This window comes from Cupressus sempervirens, chromosome 4 (assembly GCF_028749045.1).
Source record: "Cupressus sempervirens isolate cs-2001-9-10 chromosome 4, ASM2874904v1, whole genome shotgun sequence".
NCBI lineage: Eukaryota > Viridiplantae > Streptophyta > Pinopsida > Cupressales > Cupressaceae > Cupressus > Cupressus sempervirens.
The window spans coordinates 632,427,067-632,454,506 of NC_143121.1; the positions used below are offsets into that span (position 1 = coordinate 632,427,067).

Sequence of the window (27,440 nt, forward strand, 5' to 3'; positions counted from 1 at the left end):
GCGTACAACGTTATAAACATGTGTTCCGTATGGTGTTTAGGAGAGTGAGTACAAAGGTGCATGCGTACGGCGTTATAAACATGTGTTCTGTACAGGCAATTACAATTTATCTTCTAATGAGAAGCAGCATAAGGAAAGAATCGAGAGGTCGTACTCCATGGTGTAGCTATAGCATTGGCAGCACAGAAGAATTGGATACATAGAGAGCTCGGGAGGAGTTGATCATCTAGTTGAAGGCAGTACAACGACACTTGGCTCAGTGGACCCAGAGTTGGAAGCAGAGAAAGCAACACAAGTGGCTATCAAGGTCAGCTTGATTAAGGAGACAGTATTGTGTTAGCAGAGGCTACAGATGCAATGTGGATTGGAGACCAGTTTGGTGCAAGCACGAGACGAATGTGAAAGTGATGTGGCAAATCTATCTTGTTGTAGTTAGTCAGTTAATGTATTTCGTTTTTTAATTTGTCTCAGATATTTTGTAATTGTCGTCTGGAGATGACTTTTTCTTTTGGGGGGGATGATGTCGTCCGTAGATATTATGTAGCCGACAAGGTGTGTGTCAGGATGTATGTCGTCGGTATATGCCCCTTTGGGAAGGTTCTTGTTATGTAGCCGACATGTGTGTGGCCGACGGACTCCTTCGGGAAGGTTCATCAAAAAGTATTTATACACCCTCTGGGATCATTGTAATCATCATCTAAGCATAATGTAATATCTTTGGCATGAGTGAATAATACAAGGAGTTCGGCTGTTCTTATCTATTGTCTGTATGCATTGATTCATTTACCCTAGTACGGTAAAAACATTCCTCAAGGCATCTTTATAAGTACTCATCCTTTGCCCATACGCATTTACATGCAATCCATCTTCCTAAGTCTCATTTTAGCCCCCGCATGTACTTTCCATATCACATCCAATTCATTGCATATGTTTCATGAGTATGTAATCAATTCTCTAAATATACCATTCCTCAAAGATCCATTTTGCCAATATTCTCATTGACTCAGAATCCATATCTTCCAATGATGGATTCAATCCCATTGAAAGTTTCATGTTGCAACAAGTCCAAATATGCCAAAATTCTATAAAGAATGAAGACATCCAGTAAAGAAGGCATGCTCTGAATCAAAGAAGTGGTAATTCATTTGGTCTCCATTTTCCCAATGGTTGTCTGAGAAGTTAAGTTCATGTGGGAATGTGCTAAGCAATTTGCTTCAAAAAAAAAGTGTTAAAGGTGTTGGTGGAAAGTTGTTCCGAGCTTACATTCGGACGCCATCGAGAAGGTTTTCAAAGTGTCAAAGACTCTAGTTTGTGCTGATCTACAAAGGAGAATTCACAACTAATTGAACAAGAAAAAGCTTGATCACATTAAGTTTTCAAATAACAACGGACAATTCATCAGAGTCAAAGACTATCAAAAGGCGCAACACCATGGTTATCAAAGTGAATGCAGTGGCACAAAATATAGGAACTCTCGATCCTATGATCATCTAGGATAGCATCACCAAGTACAAGGCCCTTCAGAATAATCCCTAGGATTGTTTCAATTCTCTTTCATCTTTCTTCTTTGTCTTCTTTCATGTTTTTAATTGAAGAGGATGTATTACATGAAATGTGTAATTACATGTAATATGACTTACATGTGTAATGACATGTAATCCAATAATTTCTCTTGTTAGTGAGACCAGGTCAAAGTTGGTTGAGTTGCTCCCACTTTTTCCTCCTTTTTCTCAACTCCTTTGCCTATATAAAGGAGTGTCCCCTCATTGTAAAAATCATCTTTCGCTATATGCAAGAAAGCTCCGCCAAACTTGTACAAGCATAATTTTGATTGCGTTGTACGAATTTGGGAGAAAAGTGAATAAAAGAAGCAATTGGATTCAAAGCTTTGATTGGAAGCAATTGTAATAGAGCAAATTAGAAGCTTTGACTATTGTTTGTGCCTATTGTCTTTGATTCATATTATTATTGTGTGTTCAATAATAGAGCATAGTGAATTAAGAAGCAATCGAAGCCGAAGCTTTGACTGGGAGCGGTTGTGGAGCTATATAGACTAGGAGCTTTGACTGTAGCTTGTATCTCTTTCTTAATTCACAAAATAGTTAGAATTCTTTACTTCTAGAAGTCTCTGTGCCCCAATAGTAAAGGTTATTCTTATAGTATAGATAAAGACCGGACTTAGACTCAAACTGGTACGCTTTCAGCTAGCCTTCGAGTTAGTGTTAGTTTATCAATATCACCGTTTACAACTCTAGATAGAAGTGTAGATCAAGGTTTCATCTTGCCTATTCCTCACTGTGCGGGTAAGTGGATTCTTTTCTAAAAGCTAAGAGGAAAGCTAAGTGGATTACGCCCTAAGATAGATCGAATCGAAGGGAAAACCAAAAGCGGCGATTTGAGCAAAGCCAGAAGACTAAAAGCTAAGAAACACGCTCAAAAAAGAGAAAAAGGATGTTGAAGGCTTCAAAAATCAACCATAGGCTTAACAAACAGAAAAACTAAAAGGACTTGATGAAAGCCTTTAGTAAAAGGATTCATTATATCAATTGGAGTTGATTGATTGATCAATGTTATCCAATTAAATAATGAGCTAACTTCGAGAAAAAATGAAACTAAGTTGGAAAAGTTTCGTACTATTACCTACATTTTATGGTGACAAAATATAGGACAACAATTAACATCTTTCCCATGATCATGAGAAAGATGCAAATCACTAGTACTTGGTTGCTCTTCTTTTTCAAGACCATCTGTAAGTTGATGTGTGACTGCTAGAAGCTCTTCATGCAACTCTTTGCATGCTTCGTGTGCCAGAAGTTCATGAGTTATCTCATGGTATTATTGCTTTGCTATATTATTCTTGTTTTGAAGACTATCATGTCCCCTTTTTAGTAACATGTTATTTTTCAGTGAATTTGCCTATCATGGACTTTCGTAGGCAAATGTTTTTGGTGAGAGAGTCATTCTAATGATTATTTGGGGATTGGATGGTCTTATTTGCTCTTGGAGAGATGGGGTTTATAATATTTTTATTTTGTGTTATGCGGGGCCAAAATATTATAATTTTGAGTTGAGTTGCACTTTTTATTTTATAAAGTTACTTTTTATAAAAGTGCATTATAAAGGGATTTCATAAGAATATTTTATGGATACTTTTAGAAGTTCTTAGAGGCTTTTTAGGAAAATGAATAAATAGGGTGCTTGGCCTCTCATTTGGACATCGGAAGTTTTGAGTTTACACTACTTTTCTCTTTGAGCATTTGTGGCGCCCTCTTGGTCTACAGATTGTCATTTGATCATTAGGAATGGAGTCTCCTAAGGATTGGCATAACTGAGGAGGTGAAATATCCTTTGAAGGATTGCACTTTGGAAGTGGTATTTAGCTGCTTCAAGTTGGGCTTATTTGGACATTTCCAGCAGGGTTCGATTTTCAGCCTGGACATACATTTTTGGTCATATCTCACTGTTGGCTGGGAGCTTGATTTTTATTTTCCGGGAGAATTTTCCTTGGAACCTGGAGATTATTTCAATACCAATTTCAGCATCCTTCATTCCAGCATTTATTTTCGCTGGTTGTCGTACCAGTCTGTACATGTACGACAGTACCTGCAAGCCGTACGGTCAACAAATTGGAGGGAGTTTGGAGTTGCATTTTCATTAATTCGCCTTCAGCATTCAGTCTCCTGCATTTGTGTAATCCAAGTTCTTTCATTTCAATTTGTAATTGCAAGAAATTCTCAATTGTATTCAGCCAGTAAGGGTTTATTTGTAATGTGCCAAGTTGTAATGCCTTGAGATGAAAATCGCATATCATATGTAAAAGCATTTGGTTATCATTGAATGAATATATTGGCACTATTTTGCATCAGTTATTTGAGTAGATTTGTTGCACAACAATTTTCTTTATTCAGCATTTTACTTCCAGCATTGTATTTAGTTTGCATGCCAAGTGTTTGACGAAATTCCACAGTTCAGTATTAGTGGTTTTTAGTGGCCTATTGGTAAGAGCCATTACAAAGGTATCAAAGCCAAATCCTGCCATCCTGAGGGTTTACCAATCACATGCAGCCACCTGGGGTTGGCTCTCACAGATTTTACACTCGCAGGCAAACTTTGTTTGACAGGGAACAAGATTTTGACAGGCAGCCATACACCATGGGTGACAGACAAGAGCATAGCCCACCAAGAGACAATAGGAATGAGGATCAGGAAACAAGGGAATTTTTCAGAGCAATGGTTACAAGACAAGAGCGGATGGCACAGGCTTTGCAGGCACTCACCACCATGGTTGAGCGCATGAACCCACAAGACAGAAGTAATCAGGAACAAGATAGGGGGACACCAGAACAAGATAACAGGAGTGTAGCAGGTTCACAACGTGCTCCTAGGCACAGGTCATGGACTACAAACAGGCCTACACATCCTACATTCCTCAGAGAGGCAACCCAGGAGGCAGTAGAGGATTATATGCCAGAGGATTTTCAGGATGATCTTCGAGCTACAGATGTAGAATGGCAAGCACTACCTCAACATGTTCGTGAGTTGCTGAAGTTTGATTGCTACCTGAGTCAAAGAAGAGAGCACATGAGGAGTAGCAGGCAGAACTGGAGGCCTACAGGAGGTCAGGACAGTGAGTTGCAGCGAGCTACTAGCAAGCTCACCTTACCATCTTTCGACGGCAGTGGGCAGATGACAGCTCAAGCCTCGATCCATAAGTTAGATACATTCCTGGCATTAAGGCCTATGTCAAAGACGGATGCTATCAAGCATGCCACTTTGCATTTAGAGGGTGCAGCACATGATTGGTGGTCACATGGTATGGTTACATTGCAGCATAATCAGGTGACATCCTATCAAGATTTTGTGGATAGATTGGTAGAGCGCTTTGATAAGAAAGACCCGGAGGTCTTCCGTGATCTTGCACAACTGAGATAGACAGACAGTTTGGAGGTCTACATCAGTGAGTTTCAGAGATTATCGGTGATGATGTAGGATGTGTTCGAGAGGAGGTTGGTTATACTATTCACTGAGGAGTTGTCTGAACCTCTAAAGGGGTGGATCAAGGCATTCGATCCCCCTGCATTGCAAGAGGCTATGAGGAAGGCACGGAGCATGGAGCTCACAGCACCCTCCAGCAGGTTCACCTCCAGAAGCACTTCTTCATTCAAGGACAATAAGAGATTTGATAAAAACAAGGGCAAAAAAGGTGATACCAAGGGTAAGTCTACCGCACCTTTGGATATGGAGACACTGAATGATTTGCACAAGAAGAAGCTATGTTTTTACTGCAAGGGTCCCTACAATAGAGATCATGATTGTCCTACGAGGCCTAAGGGGAAGGCTAACAGGGTTATGTGGGCTTACTACAAGGATTTAGATTCTGATAATTCTAGACATGAGATTAACCATAGTGATGTAGAGCCCGAGGCAGAAGTAGAAGCTCCAGAGACTAGGGAGGAGCCCGAGTTGCACTTCCAAGAGGCACGTTTGTCTAGCATTTACAAGGAAGGATCTTTTAGACTATGTGGTGTTCTAGCAGGGCAGAGAGTTATTACTTTGGTTGATATTGGTGCTACGCACAATTTCATTGATGCACGTTTTGTTGAGCGTTGTGGTATTATGACTAAGGAGTTTGAGGGACTAAGAGTACAAGTTGCTGATGGTTACACTCTTAAGTGTAACAGGATGGTTAGAAATTTGCCCTTGCGCCTGAACAACTATGAGTTCAAGGCAGACTACCATGTTGTCAACATGGGTGATCTAGATATTGTTCTTGGGATGGAGTGGTTGCGCTCATTGGAAGAGGTCACCTTCAGATTGAAGGACATGGAAATTAAGTTTGAAGTGAATGGGAAGCAACACATTTTGAGAGCAATCAGGAATGGAGACATCAGGACCATTTCCTTTAGACGGCTGGAGAGGCTAGCCAGACATGATGACATTGAGTGGGCAGTCGTATGCACTCTCATGCCTACACAGGGGGAGCAGCATAAGACAGAGTATCATCCAGATATACAGAGGTTGAGAGTGAAGTATGACAGGGTTTTCAGTGACATCCCACCTGGAAGACCACCAAACAAAGGTATTGAGCACATCATTGAGTTGGAAGAGGGTGCTAAACCCGTGATGATTACACCGTATAGGCATCCTAAGAGACTCAAGGATGAGATCAAGAAAACCATCAAGGAACTTCTTGCGATGGGTCACATCAGGCCTAGCAAATCTCCTTTTGCTTCTTCGATTGTGATGGCAAAGAAAAAGGATGATACATTTAGGATGTGCATTGATTACAAGGTGCTGAACAAAAGGACAATCAAGAACAGATACCCCATTCCACAGATCGATGAGTTGATTGATGAGCTTCACGATGCATGTTATTTTATGAAGATTGATTTGAGATCCGACTACCATCAGATCAGGGTTAGGGAGCAGGATATTGAGAAGACTGCCTTCAGATGTCATTGTGGACACTTTGAGTTCGTGGTCATGCCATTTGGGCTGACCAATGCGCCGGCTACTTTTCAATCCACCATGAACAAGGTCTTCTGTCACCAGTTGAGGAAGTATGTGTTAGTCTTCTTTGATGATATTTTGATTTACAGTCAGACTTGGCAGAAGCACATGGAGCACTTGGAGACAATTTTGGGGATCCTGCAATCGGAGTTCTTGTACGCCAAGGAGTCCAAATGTGATTTGGGCATGACAAAGCTATTGTATTTGGGTCACATCATTAGTGCAGAGGGAGTAAGGATGGATCCTGATAAAATCTGTGCTATTGTGGGTTGGCCTACTCTAGAGAACCTGACACAATTGAGAGGGTTTCTTGGGTTGTGTGGTTTCTACAGCAGATTTGTCAGTGGGTATTCACGTCATGCAGCTCCTATGACAGATTTGCTGAAGAAGGGAGCCTTTCTTTGGACACCTGAGGCACAAGCTTGCTTTGAGAGATTCAAGGGGATCATGACTACATGCCCTGTGTTAGCATTACCCGACTTCTCGAAGCCATTTGAGCTTCAGTGTGATGCATCTAGAGAGGGTATTGGTGTTGTTCTGATGCAGGACAAGCACCCCATTGCATTTGAGAGCAGGAAGCTTCGTGGGCCAGAGATCATTTAGTATATATGACAAAGAGATATTGGCTATTATGCATGCATTGGCTAAATTCAGGTAGTATCTGGTGGGTGGTAAGTTTTGCATTAAAACTAACCACAATAGTTTGAGACACTTCCTTGGACAGAGAGATCTCAATGACAGGCAGCAAAAGTGGGTTAGTAAACTGCAGGCTTATGATTTTGACATCTCCTATGTGAAAGGGACTCAAAATGTGGTAGCAGATGCATTGTCATGTAGACCACATCTCAGTGCTATGATTCAGATATCAGAGGATTGGAGGCACTTGATCATTGTTGAGTATGCTAGAGATTCATGGGCATCCGGGATTGTTGATGGGACAGTTGTCGATGGTAGGTATGCACTTGTGGATGATTTGATTATCCTACAAGAACAGGATATTCTTAGTCCCTGGATCAAAGGTGAAGCGTATTGCTATGAGAGCACTTCATGATTCACCTACAGCTGGACATCCTGGATACTTCAAAACGTACAGGCAAGTACGAGAGCGGTTCACATGGAAGGGGCTCAAGGCAGATGTGTTGCAGTATGTTAGAGAGTGCCCTGTTTGTCAACAGAACAAACAAGAGCACACCTTTCCAGCAGGGCTCCTACAGCCACTTCCCATTCCTGACAGGAAGTGGGAGTGTATATCCATGAATTTCATTATGGGATTGCCTAAGGCCCAAGGGCGAGATTGCATCTATGTGGTGGTAGACAGGTTGACGAAGTATGCACACTTCTTTCCCCTCACTACTACTTACACGGCAGTGCAGGTGGCTGAAGTCTTTTTCAGGGAGATTGTCAGACTACATGGAATACACCCGGAGCATAGTGAGTGATAGGGATAGCAGGGTCTTGAGTCATTCTTGGCAGGAGATGTTCCGTTTATGTGGCACTGAGCTCACACCTAGCACCAGTTACCACCCGCAGACTGATGGGCAAACAGAGATAGTAAATAAGTGGGTGGAGGGATATTTGAGAAACTACGTGGTTGGTCAGCAGAAAGCATGGGTTAGATGGATTTATTTATGTGAGTATTGCTATAATACTACCTATCACATGTCTATTCAGATGACTCCTTTCAGAGCACTATATGGCTATAATGCACCGAGCTTTGTTGATTTACTTATGAGTGATGTTAGAGTTTCTCGTGCGAGGGATTTGCTTCAGGAGAGCAAGGACATTGTTGATGCTCTCAGAGATAATATTGCCAAAGCACAGAATCAGCATAAGCAGTATGCAGATCAGAAGAGGACAGCGAGGAGTTTTGAGAGTTGGTGACATCGTTTACCTCATGGTGCAGCCTTACCAACAGTCTACTCTCAGGAAGAGGGGGTCAGAGAAGCTTAAGCCTAGATACTATGGTCCTTTCAAGATTATCAGACGGATTGGTGAGATGGCTTATGAGCTTGAGCCTCCAAGAGACAGCAGGGTGCATAATGTTTTCTATGTGTCATGACTCAAGAAGGCGTTGGGTCAGCATGTTGTGCCTTCAGCAATTCTTCCTCCATTGGATGATGAAGGGAAATTGGTTCTTGTTCCTGAGTACATCATTGACAGTAGAGAGAGAGCTCCGTAGGAGAACTATCAAAGAGTACTTGGTGAAGTGGAGAGATTTACTTGAGGAGGATGCCACATGGGAGGGAGAAGATATTTTGCAACATTCAGCTTTGAGATTGCTTGAGGGCAAGCAATTTCAGGAAGGGCGGACTATCATGTCCCCTTTTTAGTAACATGTTATTTTTCAGTGAATTTGCCTATCATGGACTCTCGTAGGCAAATGTTTTTGGTGAGAGAGTCATTCTGATGATTATTTGGGGATTGGATGGTCTTATTTGCTCTTGGAAAGATGGGGTTTATAATATTTTTATTTTATGTGTTATGCGGGGCCAAAATATTATAATTTTGAGTTGAGTTGCACTTTTTATTTTATAAAGTTACTTCTTATAAAAGTGCATTATAAAGGGATTTCATAAGAATATTTTATGGATACTTTTAAAAGTTCTTAGAGGCTTCTTAGGAAAATGAATAAATAGGGTGCTTGGCCTCTCATTTGGACATCGGAAGTTTTGAGTTTACACTACTTTTCTCTTTGAGCATTTGTGGCGCCCTCTTGGTCTACAAATTGTCATTTGATCATTAGGAATGGAGTCTCCTAAGGATTGGCATAACTAAGGAGGTGAAATATCCTTTGAAGGGTTGCACTTTGGAAGTGGTATTCAGCTGCTTCAAGTTGGGCTTATTTGGACATTTCCAGCAAGGTTCGATTTTTAGCCTGGACATACATTTTTGCTCATATCTCACTATTGGCTAGAAGTTTGATTTTTATTTTCTGGGAGAATTTTCCTTGGAACTTGGTGATTATTTCAATACCAATTTTAGTATCCTTCATCCCAGCATTTATTTTTGCTGGCTGCCGTATCAATCCGTACATGTACGGCTGTACCTACAAGCCGTACGGTCAGCAAATTGGAGGGCAATGTGGATTTGCATTTTCATTAATTCGCCTTCAGCATTCAGTCTCCCGCATTTGCGCTATCCAAGTTCTTTCATTTCAGTTTGTAATTGCAAGAAATTCTCAATTGTGTTCAGCCAGTAAGGGTTTATTTGTAATGTGCCAAGTTGTAATGCCTTGAGATGAAAATCGCATATCATATGTAAAAGCATTTGGTTATCATTGAATGAATATATTGGCACTATTTTGCATCAATTATTTGAGTAGATTTGTTGCAAAACAATTTCCTTTATTCAGCATTTTACTTTCAGCAGTGTATTTAGTTTGCATGCCAAGTGTTTGACGAAATTTCACAGTTCAATATTAGTGGATTTTAGTGGCCTATTGGTAAGGGCCATTACAAAGACTTGGATGAAAGTCCATGTATTCAATGAAGGATAAATCTTTTTGAAACTATGAAGGGAGTGTGTAATATTCATCTAACATTTTGATCACTTTTTTTCCCTTGTCTAGGTACCAATTGTTACAAGATTCAAGAAGAGCTGGCAGATTAACAATTTCCGGATGATTCATTGATTAACAGAGGAACAAATGTGTTCCTTATAAAGAATTACAAGGACGTTGTTTCTAAAAGAAACAACGTAGATTGAAGACGGAATTAGAAACAAAACTAGAGACAGGATAGGAAACATTCCTATCTGGACTGAAGAAAAAAGAGACAGGATAGGAAACATTCCTATCTAGACTGAAAGACGGACTACAGACAAGTAGTTGACTATTATAGAAAGTATAAGATATTATCTGAATACCCTCCCTTAATGGTCAACGTACGAATGTCGGAACATTCTGTGATAATTGAGACCCTCCCTGGATCTACAGAATGTTGAAACCAAGAAGCTTTGCCAGAAGAGTGTTATGACTCAAAATAGGTTGCAATTACAAAACTTCGTTTTTGTGGAAAAAACGGTAAAACCCAGAATCTCACACAACCTTGCGTATTACAGACAACTTGAAATGATTTTTGAGGAGAAAATCAACAAACCCAGAATCTCAAACAACCTTGCGTATTACAGACAACTTGAAATGATTTTTGAGGAAAAAATCAACAAACCCAAAATCTCACACAACCTTGCGTATTACAGACAACTTGAAATGATTTTTGAGGAGAAAATCAACAAACCCAAAATCTCACGCAACCTTGCGTATTACAAACAACTTGAAATGATTTTTGAGGAGAAAATCAACAAACCCAGAATCTCACACAACCTTGCGTATTATAGACAACTTGAAATGATTTTTGAGGAGAAAATCAACAAACCCATTAAAAACAGAAACAAATTCAAAAGGCGAAAAATGCAGCTTCGCCTTGATCAGGACCCGGAGAAGTCGGACGCTGCCTAACACCCAGAACAAGTTGATCGGTGTTTCGATATTCGAAGATTGCGATGATGCGCTGCTTCCAGGTTCCATAATTGCGACCATTGAATTTGGAATTATGTTCGAGCAGAATATTTGTCAGAGATGCCATGGCATGTTTTTCAATGAAAAACTGTGAAAATCTGTAAAGGCACGTTCTTCGAGGCAAAAATACGAAAGATCCAAAAGAATCAAAGAATGACCCAGAAGAGAGCTCGAAAAACCCAGAAGGAATCTTCTGTCGTTTTTTGGATCCGCCGGCTCAAAAATCGAGGCACCAAAAATTGAGGCACCCAGAAAAAACGGACAACCCAGTTGAGCTCTCGAAAAACCCACCAAGTATCTGCAAACAAAATATTTTTTCGACCCCAAAAATTAGGGTTTCGAAAAAAACGGCCCTGGCTGAAAAAGGCTTGAAAAAACTTCAGATTTCTTGATAAAAAATGGAAGATTTTTCTTCAAGGATCGATGTGCATGGACGAATGGGGCTAGAGTGTGCTGAACAAACACAGGCAGACCCGAGTTCGGGAATTTCTCTAGGCCGAAAACCCTAAGTGGGTTTTAGAGAAATTCAACAGAAATAATTTTGAAAAAATTTAAACAAATAATTTCACGAAGAAATTATAAATTTTTTCAAAATAATTTAAGTAATAGCTCTGATACCATGTTACAAGATTCAAGAAGAGTTGGCAGATTAACGGATTTCCGAATGATTCATTGATTAACAGAGGAACAAATGTGTTCCTTATAAAGAATTACAAGGACGTTGTTTCTAAAAGAAACAACGTAGACTGAAGATGGAATTAGAAACAAAACTAGAGACAGGATAGGAAACATTCCTATCTGGACTGAAGAAAAAAGAGACACGATAGGAAACATTCCTATCTAGACTGAAAGACGGACTACAGACAAGTAGTTGACTATTATAGAAAGTATAAGATATTATCTTAATACCAATTCTGAGCTAATTCTTGTTGGATTTGAGCAAGCTCCTTTATAACCTTTTCCCAATTAGGCATTTTTCCCATGGTAACACTTTTTCCCTTTCAAGGATTTTGTCAAATAGTTTGCTTGCTGAAAATGTGATAGTGTTATCAATTTTGAGATGGAGAGGGAAGTCATTTTAAGACCACGATTCTATACTTTTGCTGAACACGTATACTTTATAATTTCATCAAACATTTGGCAGGCAACCATCTACATTTGAACATGTATACTTTGTAATTCATATGAACGACATTTCTTAGAACTGCCAAATTGATTAGCCTTCCCTTTCTTAGATATTAACAACAGTAGCAGATTAAACAATCAGGTGTGATAACAATGACATGCAATTTCACAGTCTGAATGTTATCTCAGGAGTCTTAAATGTTGTTTATATGCAGACTAGAGTTTATATGCAGCTGCAACCTGCACTTTCAAACCTTCAAATCACCTACATAATGTTTTCCCAACCTTGCATTAATAATGGTCCTTATTGATGCTTCCATGTAACCATCAGCATATAATTCATCAACTTGCATTTGAGTAGGAGATAAAGCTCCAAGTTCATCTACAAAATATTCCTCTTCTCACTAGCCATAAGTAACACTTTTGTCCCCCTTCATAACAGTTCCATCAATAACACAAAATATATACAATCACTCCTCTGTATGCATCATAGTAGCTGACAAATTTAAGAGCCCTCAAAGGGTTTTTCAACTGTATTCTGAGGTGGCAGTATCTTTTTCAATATAGTCTCCAGAATTTCATGTACTCCTATAGCTTCCTTAGCAGAGCAAAAGACTGCAATCCAAACCCACAATCTCTTCATTTTCTTGGGAACCTGTTCAGGCTCTGCACCTGGCAAATCAATCTTGTTAAGAACTCGTCTGGTATTTGCACGAAGAGGAAATGGCATTTTTCATCTCTGTGTCCGTTCACAACATGCCCGACAATGCAAATATTGGCAAAGCTAAAACCAAAAAAAGAATTGATTAACATGAATTATTTTCACACAATGTCAACTATGGAATAAGATGCAACATGCTCCCAAATACTTCTCACAACAAGGACTTAGTTTATCGCTATTGCTATTGCCATGGGAAATATAAAATTATTTCACACTTAATATAAAGTAGTGGCAACATATTATTTCTTTGTCACAAATAAAGATTGGCGATCACAATTTGATAAATCTGCTATTTACATTAATCCTAGCCAATGAAAATTTTTGGCTACTATTGCCATGGGAAATATAAAATTATTTCACACTTAATATAAAGTAGTGGGAACATTATTTCTTCCCTCACAAATAAAGAATGGTGATCCCAATTTGATAAATCTGCTCTTTACATTAATCCTAGCCAATGAAACATTTTGGCCGCTCTTCAAAACTAATACAGGCATTAATAAAATGAGCTACAACTTAGACAAAGCACTTCAAATAATAAATCGAGCCAACACAAATTTGTTGAAGTATGTAGCTTCAGTCAGAGAAACACTGTGAATAACAAATCTGAATTGTATGCATATATATACATATCAATATGACTTACATATTGATATGTATATATACATATTGTCAATACATAAGTTTGATGCTATTCTGATATTGTTTTCTGAATACAACTGATGCACTCATAATATATTTCATTGATAAAAGTTCACATGTTCATATGTTATTGATTTGACTATATATGTTGATTTTCAAGTGTTATTATTTGGCATTATCGTTCATGCAACTATTATGTGTGAGTTATACACTATACTGAATTGGTGTAATGTTAACCAATCTACATTAGCAATTGTTATTGTTAACTAATCTATGTTAAGATATAAGGGTGAATGGTCATGACCATTCACCCACATACCCTATCATAGATTATTTATATCTAGTGAACTCATTCTTGCAAGTATTGAAATCAATAAATATGAAGCAAGATCTAGGGATCAATAACAATTCTGTGATTGAAACATTATTTTCTTTAGCAATGCAAATACATTAGCAACAATCCTTTGCATTTCAACATGGTATTAGAGCCATGGTTTTAAATAAATATTTTCTTTGCTATCAATTGAAGAGGTTACTGTGAGAACTAGATGAGAGGTCGAATAAAGGCTCTCACCTACAACAGTCATCTCAAACATTAGCATTTAGTGCTTATAGAAATTTTGGATGATTTCATTCATTGTGGGAAAAGAACATAAATAAACAACAATAATAACTGGTTGTGATCTGAGTTACTATGCCAGAGCAATAATTGTTGTTGGGCCACCGGAAAATTTCTATGGTTAATGTTTGGAGCACTTCTTCTCTTTGCTCAAAATATATTTCAAATATTTGATAAGAAAACATTCATACTTCCCTATTCGGTTCTATTGAAAGAAACAACAAAGTTGATAAAATTTCCTATCATGATACCCATCAGTTTGAACGTAAGTCTAGAATATGTAGCCAACTTTTCATTGGTGTTACTTCAGTTTACAGAATACTGAAGTTACAGAATCACCTCCAGTTGGGTTGCATTCAATGCACGATCTGTGATATAGAGCCCAACTGCGTGATCTGACTAACCTATGCGATGGTCCGAGTGTGGTTTCCTAGTTCTGCAACTTGTGACGCAGACCGAGGTGTAACTACCCTATTTTCTATCAGACTATTAATCTAACACTCCATCTGCCACGTAAGGAAGGATCCAGCCACGTATAGATTCTAAGGAAATTGCAATGAGGAGATCTCACTTATTAACAAAGCGTCTGAGGATCTTTGAAGGTATGGAAAATTTGGCGCAATTTGTGTGGGTTTAGATAAGCAACATGAATCCAATGTTTTAACTTCCCAAGATTAGCAGACTCGAAGGGTTACATCATCTTGAGATTGAAATTGGTATCCTTTGATAAGTGGTGGGTATAGACCATGACGACAATATGTTATGGTTGGAGAGATTTGCTCATGGTGAGCTATGACAAATTCCATGGGGAAGTGGAATGATTCATCAATCGATTCTTGGTAGCCATCGGCTCCACGATAAATCTTTTGGATGAAGTCTTGGTGCGATTAAGGGATGTTAAGAAAATCTTTGTTTCATTTTGAAAAGTCATCTCTTTAAATATAGGATATAAATAAGGGGTAAGTCATTTGTGAATAAGACATATTCTTACATTCATATTCTCAAGGAGTATTTTATATCTACTTATGAAGGAATCAAGAAGCATAAGAATAGAAGAACTTGATAATTGCTACATTGAGACTGAGTTGGTAGCTAGAAATGTTTCTTCAAAGAGGGAGAGTAAAATATTCAGGAGCCTGATAATTCATTTCAGTACTTAGAGTGCCTTCTATATTTGGTGACAGTAATAAACATTGCAAGTTGTCATTTCTAAACAACCTGAAGATGGCAATGTTATATCTCGAGGAGTATAAACACCTAATGAGGTATTGTCACAAGGAACCAGATATGTTGAGCTTTGAAAATATCAGTTGAGCATCTAGAAGATCTGCCTCAATTGACCTTTGAGGATTTTGATTATATCATTTCAAAGGGAACGTGCTGCGATGAAATTCTGAGGGAGTCTAAAAATCCATCATAGAAAATCTTGGACGAGAAGGTCAAGAGGCTAATGCATGCACTTGGAACTTCAGATAGAAGCCACATTATTATGAATGTTTGGTACCACCATGCATAGGGATAAATCCAAAGCTTATTGCATTTACTCATGTTGTAGTTTCTAGAAGATCTTCCAACTGGATCATTGATCATAGTGATTTAGAGGGAGTAGACCATGGAGATGGTTTCTAGACAAGATACATTATCACTAAAGAATGAACGGCTGATATTCTCACCAAGTCTCATGCCAAAGTGAAGTTTGTGCATTTGGAGACTAGCTTGGAGTTGTGAAGAATGAAGCCTTTGCTAACAAGGAGTCTTAGCATCAGTGATTTGTCGAAATGTACTTTATTGGATTTTTCTCTATGAGAGAGAAGCTTAAAATGAAACTCTTGTTTCACATTCTAAGAGTAGTTATGATGAATCCACCCTTTGATATGGCTCATGGTGGATGTTATGTGTGTGATGACATGACAACACCACATGAGAGAATCTGTGGTAACTCTATGTAAAATATTTGTGTCATGTGTGTTACTCCATGACTTTATGGACCCCCTATGTACATTACTGAAAGGTGACAATCTCTTTGATAATGTAAACTTGTATTCAACATTGTAAGGTGACAACTTTACAATGTCTACTATCACGATGAATATCATGTTGACTTGATATTCATGGAAATGTCTTGATAGTTAATATCCCATGGACTTATTGATAGATATCATGTTGACTTGATATAGTTTTTGTATCAATATATTCTTTATGACATAATCATGGTGGATAATATGTGACATAATATCTATGGATATGTCATGATGAGTTATGGTAGACATCATGCGACATGATGTCAGTGCACATACCATAACCGGAATATATGAATATCATGTTGACTTGATGTTCCATATACTCCTTGCTATCATGAGTGAGGCGATATCTAAATATGTCATACTTAGTATCTCTTGAGCATTTTGATGGTTATCATGAAACGTGATACCTATTGCAGATCATTATGTTTTTTATGAGATAATCACGATGAGCTGCCATGACGTGTTATGGTAGACATCATGAGACTTGATGTCAGTACACATACCATAACTTAGATGTACGTATAAGAAGAATATCATGTGACTTGATATTCTTAAGCATATTATATTTTTGATGTCACAAGATAGCTGATATCACTCTTCCAAATAAGGTGAACTTATTGAAATATATATTTCATCTTCCCTAGCTAAGAGGGAGTGTTAAAGTTTGTAGCTTCAGTCAGACAAACACTGTGAATAACAAATCTGAACTGTATGCATATATATACATATCAATATGACTTACATATTGATATGTATATATACATATTGTCAATACATAAGTTCGATGCTATTCTGATATTGTTTTCTGAATACAACTGATGCACTCATATATATATATATATATATATATATATATATATATTTCATTGATAAAAGTTCACATGTTCATATAATTATCGATTTGACTGTATATGTTGATTTTCAAGTGTTATTATTTGGCATTATTATTCGTGCAAGTATTGTGTGAATTATACACTATAATGAATTGGTGTAATGTTAACCAATCTGCATTAGCAATTGTTATTGTTAACTAATCTATTTTAAGATATATGGGCGAATGGTCATGACCATTCACCCACATTCCCTATCATAGATTATTTATATCTAGTGAATTCATTCTTGCAAGTACCGAAATCATGTGTAAATCAATAACAATTTTGTGATTGAAACATTATTTTCTTTAGCAGTGCAAATACATTAGCAACGATCCTTTGCATTTCAACAAAATTTCTCTAGTTAAATATTCCTTAACTTATGCCAACAAAATATTTCATTTTCCTATATCAAAATATTAATAATGTTTCACTTTGTCAATCAAATAACAATCGTTTACGGAAAACCTTTGATGGAAATTGCGCGCATTTGTCGAACAAGCTATAGCCCTTGTAATAGCTATGAACATGAAGTTCCTTCAACATTCAAATTTTCCCTTTGAAAATCTAACAGTCATAATCTATTTATTTGTCGTGAAGTTTGCCAACCCTACAATGCCAAGAATATTGAGTCTATTGAATTACTAAAAATAGTGTCTAGAAATTCCACTAAAACAACCCCGATTGGCCAACAACTAAAACTATCTAGGCCAAAAACTGAACAAATCCAAAAGAGTACTCTATTAGCCCTTAGGACCAATGCAAAATGGACTAACAACGCAACTATTGTCTTGCATTTTGTCACCACAAAATGTAGATAACAATACGAAACTTTTTCAACTTAGTTTCACATTTCTCTGAGTTTAGTTCATTATTTAATTGGTTAGTATTGATCAACCAATTAATATAATGAATCCTTTTACTGAAGGCTTTCGTCAAGTTTTTTTGATTTTTTTGCTTTGTCAAGCCTATGCTTGATTTTTGTGGCCTTCAAAGTACTTTTTCTCATTCTTGAGTGTGTGTTTGTTGGTTTTTAGTTCTTTGGTTTAGCTCAAGTCATTGCTTTCGGTTTTCCCTTTGATTTGATCTATCTTAGGACTTAATCGGAGTTGGCAATCAAAAGATATGAGCATTTTAGTGCCCAAAAAGTGGACTTTTTTAATGCAACTGCACGAATTTTCCGTTTGATTTGATCTATCTTAGGGCTTAATCAGAGTTGGCAATCAAAAGATATGAGCATTTTAATGCTCAAAAAGTGGACTTTTTTTATGCAACTACATGAATTAAAAATATCATGTTATATTTTTAATTTGACATTCACTTTTTGAAAAATATAGCTTAAATTCACTTTATCTTGTGTTTTTAAGTTACTTTATCATTTAAATTTTCACTTAAAGTAACTATAGTGCACTTTATGTTATGTTTTTAAGTTGAGTTTGCTTTTTGATTTTTCACTTAAGTGACTATATTAACTATACAATTAAATTTAATTTTTGATATTTAAATCAAATACTTTAGTAAATATTACTTATTAAATTATATTCACACATTATATTGTTGATATGATAATGTAAATATAATTTATGTCCCACTTAAGTAATATTTTATCAAAATTAAATTGACATGTGCTTATAAAAATCACTTAAATGTGTAAAATCACTTAAAAGTGGACCTTTTTCATGCCATTACATGTAAAATCACTTAAAAGTGGACCTTTTTCTCTATTGCATGTAAACTCACTTAAAATGTGCAATGACATCAAAAAGGTGAGCTACATGAGTTATATGCATATGCACCAAAAAGGTGAGCTTTTGCCTTGAGTTGCATATGCATTTAACTTAAACATGTCTTTACACCAAAAAGGTGTGTTTTGCACCAAAGACATGTAATAACACCTCCAAAACCCCTTTTTGGGACAAAATGCATATTTTTAAAATACGCATATGCACCAAAAAGGTGTGTTTTTGCCTTGGGAGAGCGCATTACATGTTTCTAAAACATGTAATGGCCTCCAAAAGGTGTGTTTTGCTTCATATGACATTTTTAAAACATGCTATCACCTCCAAAAGGTGTGTTTTGCATTGAAACACGTGTATTTGATCCTCTAAAACCCGTTTTTGAAAAAAATTCATGCGGTTGCCCTCCAAGAACCCATTTTTCACACAAAAACTTGGATTTGATCATGGAATGACTTGAAAATCCCAAAGAGGAGAGGCATTTTTGCATCTTTTGGCATTTCCATGCTATGGATGTTTGATTTCATGCTAAAAACGTTCCTTTTATTATGATTTGCAGTCATATTTTTCTTCAAAAACGTCCATTTTAGAGTGATTTTAATCATGTTTTTGCTTGGAGAAGGGTCGTTTTGGAACATACATCTATCTCTAATGACAAAAATGACTTGCAAACATGCAGATTTGAAACATGTTTTTCCCAAAAACGTCCCATGAACATGCATTTACTAAAAGCATTGCCAGTTTGAGGGATTCTAGGGCACGATTTTGGCATTGTGCATCAAAAATGCCTCATTTGCTGCCCCTTGCGGATTTCTCTTGTAAAGTTTGAAAAGATGTAAGTTTGTTGGAGAATTTTTCAATATTGGAGCTTTTCCCTCCCTCATTTTTGGCACATAATCATCATGTAAGTAGACATTTTCTTTCTTGCTAATAAATTTGTGCTTATCTTGTTGATTTTATGCATATTTTAGCTTGATGATTTACACTCGTTGATTTTGTTGCCATGGAAAGCGTATTTTCCCTTTAAAAATGATGAAATGGTTCATTTTCATGTTCTTGATTTTTTCCCAAACTCCAAATTCGAAATTGCATATTGAAGTGCTTTGCTTGTTGACATGTTTGAGTCATTTGCCAAAGGTGTGTTCTTCTTTTGAAGTTTGTTTTTGTGTTTTGCTTGTTTTCTTTTCAGTTTTTCTTCATTTTTTGGAGAAGTTGCAAGTTCTTTCCCAAGAACTTGGTCATGTTTCCCTTCACTCCATCTTCCATTTCATGCAAAAGCATCATCACGTTCCATTTCCATCTTTCCATGTCACAACACTTCGCATCTCATTCTTTACATGTGATTACATGTATTTCCATTCATCATCCGCACATACATGTAATCTCATTTTCCATTTCCATTTCCACTCATCTCACTTTCCATATCCAATTGCACGACATGATTACATGAAAAATCTTACATGTAATTGCATCTCTAAAACCCATTTTTGACTTAATGACACTTTTTAAAAGGTCAAAAATGTCATGTGCATGTTTTCCCATGTACTTTGACTTCACCTTTCCACAAAGTCGACTATAAAGCTCACTTCGCCTCAAGGCACATTGCATTTGTTCCTCCCATATGCACTTACACTTCATGAGCAAAATACATGTCATTCCACTTCCCTTGTCATAACGCATTTCATATGCACTTACATGTAAGTTGATTCTCCATCCGCATTCGCATGTCATCTCACTTTCTATTATTCATTACATGTTGCATATACATGTAATCCACTTTCCGTGCAATGACATCTTGAAAGCCCAAGTCAATTTTTAAAGTCAAGAGTCTTCATTCACACACATTCCCATGCGTTCCACTTTCATGTTTCAAAGCATATCCATCCTTCCAAGTCTAACTTAAGCCCTTTCCATCCAAATACGTATGCTTTCCAGTTCATTTCCAGCCATCATGAGTTCCATAAGTATCTAATCCATACTTGGAATACCCACTCCTCATGAATTCATCATTGTAACTCAAATCTCAAAGCTTTCATGAATTCAATCCCATTGAAACTTTCATGTTGTAGCAAGTCAAAATATGGCCGAATTTCTATAAAGAATGAAGACATCTAGTAAAGAAGGTGTGCTTCAAATCAAAGAAGTGAGAATTCTTCTAATCTCCATTTTTCCAATGGTTGTCTGAGAACATGAGTTCGTGTGAGAATGCGCCAAGCACTTTGTTTCAAAAAAAGAAAAAGCAAAGTTGAAGGTGCTGATGGAAAGTTATTCTGAGTTTACATCTGGATACCGTCAAGAAGGTTTTCAAAGTGTCAGAGACTCCAGAATGTGTCAATCTACAAAGGAGAATTCACAAGAACTTGAATGAAAAAAAACTTGATCACATCAAGATTTCAAATGACTACGGGCAATTCATCAAAGAGAGTCTGAGGTTATCAAAAGATGTAACACCATGGTTATCAAGGTGAATGCAGTGGCATGAAACACACAAACTCTTGATCTTGTTATCATCCAGGATTGCATCGTCAAGTAAGGCCCTTCAGAATAATCCCTAGGATTGTTTCAATTATCTTCCGTTTTTCTTCTACTTCTTTCATGTTTGTAATTGAAGAGGATGCATTGCATGAAAGGATATAATTACATGTAATGCAAGTTGCATGTGCAGTTGCATGTAACCCAATAATTTCTCTCATTAGTTAGACTGGGTCAAAGTTGATTGAGTTGCTCCCACTTTTTCCTCCATCTTTTTCTCAACTCCTTTGCCTATATAAAGGAGTGCCCCCCTCAATATAAAAATCATCTTTTATTGTATACAAGAGAGCTTTGGAAAAATTGTGCCAGTAGAACTTTGTTTGTGTAGCACTATTTTGATAGAAAAGTGAATACAAAGGAGCAATTGAGACTTAACTTTGATTGAGTGAGATTGTTACTTGTGCAAATTAGAAGCTTTGTCTGTGATTTGCATATGTTATCTTTGGTTTATGTGATTTTGTATTCTTGATAATTGAGTATTAAATGAGTTAAGAAGCAATTGGAGCCACAGCTTTGACTAGCAGCAATTATGGAGATATATAGCCAGAAGCTTTGTCTGTAGCTTATACCTCTTTCTTGATTCACAAAATAGTTAAGATATCTTTATTTTTGTAAGTCTTTGTGCCCTATTAGTAAAGCTTATTCATATAGAATTACGACCGGACTTAGAGCCAAATCGGTACACTTTCAGCTAGCCTTTGAGTTAGTGTTGGTTTATCTGTATGACCATTTTCAGCTTTTAGATAGAAATGTAGTTAGAGATTTCACCCTGCCCATTACTCGCTCCACGAGTAAGTGGATTCTTTCCTAAAAGTTGGAAAGAATATTAGTAACACCCCTTTATAAAATCTCTCAACCCCTTTATAAAATCTCTCAACCTCTTGCTCACCTTGAGTTGATCCAAGGAACGGTGAGAAGGGAGAGCCTTCCCTTTAAGGTAGGAGAGACTCTGTCTCACACACTGCGGCTGGTCATCCTATTTTGCGACTAAATTTTACCCAACCATCGGTTGCAAAGTATCCACCCAACAACAACGAAATAGTTGTCCTAGAAAGGGGACTTGAAAGGCAATAAATTGCAAGATCTTTTAAACTTCAAAAGTTAACACATTTGGATTTCCTTGGGCTAGTTAAGAAGAAATTTTAGCATAACTAGCAATAGTGAAACCAGGACAACAAAACCACTATTGCTTAGTCATAAAAACATTGAGGTTCTTTTCCAAAATACATATGCATCTGTCACTTTTAGTGAAAAGGGATAAAAGATAACATGAGATAGTAACTATAAATTCAAAACTAATGGGTTGTCATTGCTTAGATGGTGAAGCTAAGCTAACTCTGTATGGTCTCAATAATCTCTTAGTCCTGAAGCTGTCAAGGTCCTAATTAAAAAAAATAAGCATGTTAACCATTTTCTTCATCATTAGTAAAATATATGCAATGGGATGAGTCATGAAACAGAACACATTATATGTTAAACATCAAATTCAAATGAAATCGGTAACTCCAACACATAAACATGATAGGATTGTGTACCTTCAAACCCACAGCTTCTAGGGAATCAGTAACAAGAGCTGCTATTCTTTCAGGTGGCATATTAGACTGTTCATATCTACCAAGTCATGAATTCATAATAATGAGTTATCACATAACAACAAATCCAAATAATTCAATTTTGATAGCAAAGTTTTTATGTAAAGTCAGGAAATAGATATGCATTCAAATATTCATGGCAGGATTGTTAATCCTTACAACATAAAGCCAACATTTTCACGAACTGTGAGGGAATCAAAGAGAGCTGCACTTTGAAATACCTGCACACACAAATTGCAAGACCTTATACATCAATATTTAAGATCTCAACCAGTAATTGCAATGCATCTACATATTCCTGGGTTCATTCTACGTTTTGTAGTACAAATAAAACTTCTTTACGTCCATTTTCATCTATCAAAGTTGATGTAGATAAATTGCAGAGAGTGGTATAACTGCATGCAAGTCACAATCTGTGTGTTTACAGGAAATTAACAATGAAAAATAACAACTTGGATACTTCAGTCCTTCACAAACCTAATGTAAGATGTGTCTATCATCTCTTGTTTATATCTTAACTAATATTTTCCATAATGGAGCATATGCTTTCTCTCTCCTGTTTATACATTTACTAGTTTTGAACTTTTTACCTTAATTGCCAACAATTTAGTAGCTCTCAAGGAAAAAGAAAGGCACATACCAGGCCAATCCGCAAACCTGACATTTCCTCATCGCCAATTAAACCATCTCGCTTTTTCCCACAAATATAGACTTCACCCTGTTCATCACAACAGAAGTTACTTGAATCACAGCAATATAATTCCTTATCGAGTTCAGTTATGAAAAAACAATGGAATGGACTACCAGAAAATTAACATCTGTAAAAAGATGAATACCTTATCTGGAGCAAGAAGGCCAGCCATGATTTTCAGGATAGTGGACTTTCCAGTACCAGATGGTCCAATTATTCCAACAGCTTCTCCATATCTAATCTGCCCAACTCAACAGTAAACTTGTGAAAAAAATAAACCACACAAAGAATCAAAAACAAAAATTTGCAGAACATAAACATTCGAAAATAAAGTGGCAGCAATAAAAATATAATGAAGTTAGTAGACATAAATTTGGCATCTCAATAAGCACAAATGCATACATATATGTAAAGGCTCTCATTATTTTCAACTACTACAGATACAAAAAATGTGTGTATAAATACATGTGGACTATTCACGAAAAAAATGCAACATAAAGTAATCATTTTCATAAAATAAAATGCAAAGCACATTATTAAACTTCATACAAGAAATTGTAGTGACTCTTCTTTTTTCTATTAATATTTTCCAACAACTGATCTCTCACCACCTCAGAGATCAAGCTATTTTTCATTGATGATCATCTCATAAGTGCTAGTAATCTTGTGGGCTATCCCCTATGTAACATATCACTCAACAAGGTTTGACATATCTACTACAACAAAGTTTCTCCCATTAGGGTTTGTCCCGGTCAGTGTCATTACCTCCTTATTTCTCATCTTTTTGTTTGAGAGTTTGCTTTTGTCACATAGTTCTATTACTGCATTAATGGCTTTCTTCCAAATTTGATATGGGCAGTTCAACTACATTAGGTCAGGGTGAATGCAACTCAAAATCAACCTAACCCATGCATCCTCCTTGTAAAAAATAGGAAATCCACCCATGTCCAATTTCAGCATGGCTTCCCACCTCTACATGTATAGACTCTCACCACCATATCCGTGTTTATGAGAGAGAGACAAAGAGAGAGAATCTTGTTTCTTTGAACTAGTCATGATCTATCTCTATATGGGGTACATGACTATAATTGCAAAAAATTTCCGTATAAAGAGCATATGTTTGGACATTGGAGAAAGCCCCCCTTCCCTATCAATCTTCATTGCTTTCCAAGGATATTTTATTAAACTGAGGTCAAAGATTGTCATTTGCTTTGATGGTAGGTTTTTCATTTTTTACATTCTCAATATCGTACCCCTCTTCTATTGCTAGCTCAAACCTTTTCTTTTCCCTACAAACCCTAACTTCCAACTAAACACAGCTCTTATCAATTCCTTTATGGGGTTTAGTTCCTAACGTCAAAAAAATAAAGACAATCTTCACTCCACAGCGTAGCTCTTCATCTCAATTTCTTTGGGTGCTACATTATGGAGTTGGATTCAAATGGAAATAGTTGTTGTGGCAAATAAGTAGATAAGGCCTCTTGTTGACCCATTCCCGATTTGGAGGGGCGGATCAGCAGTTAATTCATTCTTAGTCTGCCTATTAATGAACCGGCAAGGAGCTTTTCCTTTCCATATATCAGGGAGCGGAGGAATCTCAAATATATTTAAGTAGCATTTCCTATTTATCCCCTCTTGAGAGCACACTTTTTCCAACTCTTTGATAGAGTCCGGCTAACCAGCAAGGCTAGTATAATCATCCTAGATGACATGCCAAGAGATCATAATTTACAATCTCAGCAAGTCCAATGGCAAAAAGGAGCTTTGGGTATACATCACAATCTAGAACCCAAGCCTTTGCGGCTCCTCCATTGGTTACAATCCGGTGTGCAAGTGGTAAGGTCTGACTATTGAATTACCCCATTTAGTTCACAATCCTATCAGCATAATTTGTTTGAAGTTTGACATGTAACTAGCCATCAAACCATTGAGTGTAATATAAACTTCTATCAAACAGTGTTGTAGATTGTTCATGGTACTCTATTCACACCAAACTTTAATCTTGATTCTATCCTTCAATATTCAACATAGTAGAATTGCAACTTTACTCAATTTAAATGCCCATCTAGTAAGTCATTTTTTAAGTTTTTAATCTGATAGCTCCTAATTGTAGTATATCTGGAATTTTATAAGGGCCTGATAGCTCCTAGTTTTGATATATCTACAATTTTATAAGGGCCTAGCCATCGCATTTTCAATTTCACTGATTTTTTTCCTAACATGTAACAATACTCTAGCACAAATTTGAAAAGCTTTATTCTTGATATTTCAATCATGCTAGGCCTTCTAAGGCAGTTTAGCTCTCCTCATTCAATGTCTCTGTCTTCACTAATCTTTAATTGGTTCATCGTAGTCCAATATTATCTTAATTACAAAGCATAGATTTGAGACCATGTAATATATAGGGAAGGTGACATCATGTCCATACACAAGTCAAAAAGGAAGAAATGTATTGATCTCTTATAGTAGTCCTATAAATCCACAATTCATATGGAGTTTTTAAATCCTAATCTTTTGGATTCTCATTGGATGTCTTAGTTAATGCAATGCCTAAGGGTTGCTCCTGCAATGTGCAATCATAAATTTGTTTGACCGCTCCATTATTGTTCTATTCACAAAATGTTTCCTTGATCATTAGTAATGCTAAACAGAAAGCCAAACCACATTATGATAGGTTCATAAATAAATTTTGCAGCAGTAGTGGTTGTACAACCCTTGGTTACTTTTGTTCTCTCTCGCTTGGTTAAGTATTCAATGCCAATTATGATAAACCAAGTGTGTCTTACATGCAAGTGGATCGATGGATCCAATAAAGTCTATAACCCATTTTTCAAATGGAATTTGTGCCAAGACTAATTGAAATGGCATTTCATCCCTTGCAATAGGTCTTCCTACCCTCCAGAAAACATCACATTTCTACACATGTTACTCCTGGAAAGAGAGTGTGCCACCAAAAGTGGCTAGTAATACCTTTCCTATGCATTCATCTCCTAAGCTGTGCCTTCCAAAATTCCCTTCATTAACTTCCTTTAGTATATCATCTCTCTCATGCTCCAACATCACTCCCTATAGTTGCAACTTTGCTTGTAATGGAGCTCTCCTTCAATCAATGGGTGTGGCAATGACCTTCACATTGGTCTATTCCTCTCATATTCTACTTTCTTTTGCAAATTTGTCTATTTATAAAATTTCAGCAATGTCTTTTAGCTCTAGAGGCACCATATTCACTCTAAATAAGTTTGTGCTTAGTAATTCATTAATCCTCACCATATTCTTGAAAAATAATAAAGTCTTTGGTTGGCTTTTAGTGGTCACACTATAATTTTATATTCAAATTCCTAAAATAGCATCAATGATTGACAAATTGTTGGAAATGTTGCCATTGATGTCGAAGTTTGTTTTCATCAGGCACAGGTAAGATTGTCGCTGATGTCAAAATGAGATTGTTGGAAATATTGGCAGTGATGATAACAGTTATTGACATTAATGTTTAGGCTATTGTTTGTTATATTGGCTCCAATTGTTTCACTAACATGGTTATAAAAGCAATATTTTTTTTTTAAATGTGTATTTAGAGGCCAACTCATGGGATTTAATTATTTTACAAGAGAAGTAATTAATGGCTGACTTATGGAGCTCTAATATTATGATTTAATTTTATAGGGCCGACCTATGTGTTTCATGTAAGTAATTTTGGCACCCAAGGGGTGTAAAAAGATTGCATATGTTTTGTGAGAATTGTTTGGGAGAAATTGTTTTATCATTCGAATACAAAGCTGAATAGATTTAATGCACAGCAGATTTTGTTAAGTGTGAAAATGCATCATAAAAATGTTCATGTATTATAGAAGTTACAATTT

General features: G+C 36.7%; 1 protein-coding gene across 1 annotated transcript in view; it reads right to left on the bottom strand.

Moving 5' to 3' along the window:
- LOC149562826 (protein TRIGALACTOSYLDIACYLGLYCEROL 3, chloroplastic-like) overlaps nucleotides 1–27,440 on the bottom strand; it is a 122,153-nt gene that overhangs the window by 49,121 nt on the left and 45,592 nt on the right. The window contains exons 3-6 of the mRNA XM_089826275.1: nucleotides 23,726–23,821; nucleotides 23,530–23,607; nucleotides 23,049–23,110; nucleotides 22,833–22,908 (exon numbers count right to left, since the gene is read on the bottom strand). Coding sequence (XP_089682401.1) covers nucleotides 22,833–22,908; nucleotides 23,049–23,110; nucleotides 23,530–23,607; nucleotides 23,726–23,821 — 312 coding nt within the window. The remainder of the gene's footprint in view (nucleotides 1–22,832; nucleotides 22,909–23,048; nucleotides 23,111–23,529; nucleotides 23,608–23,725; nucleotides 23,822–27,440) is intronic.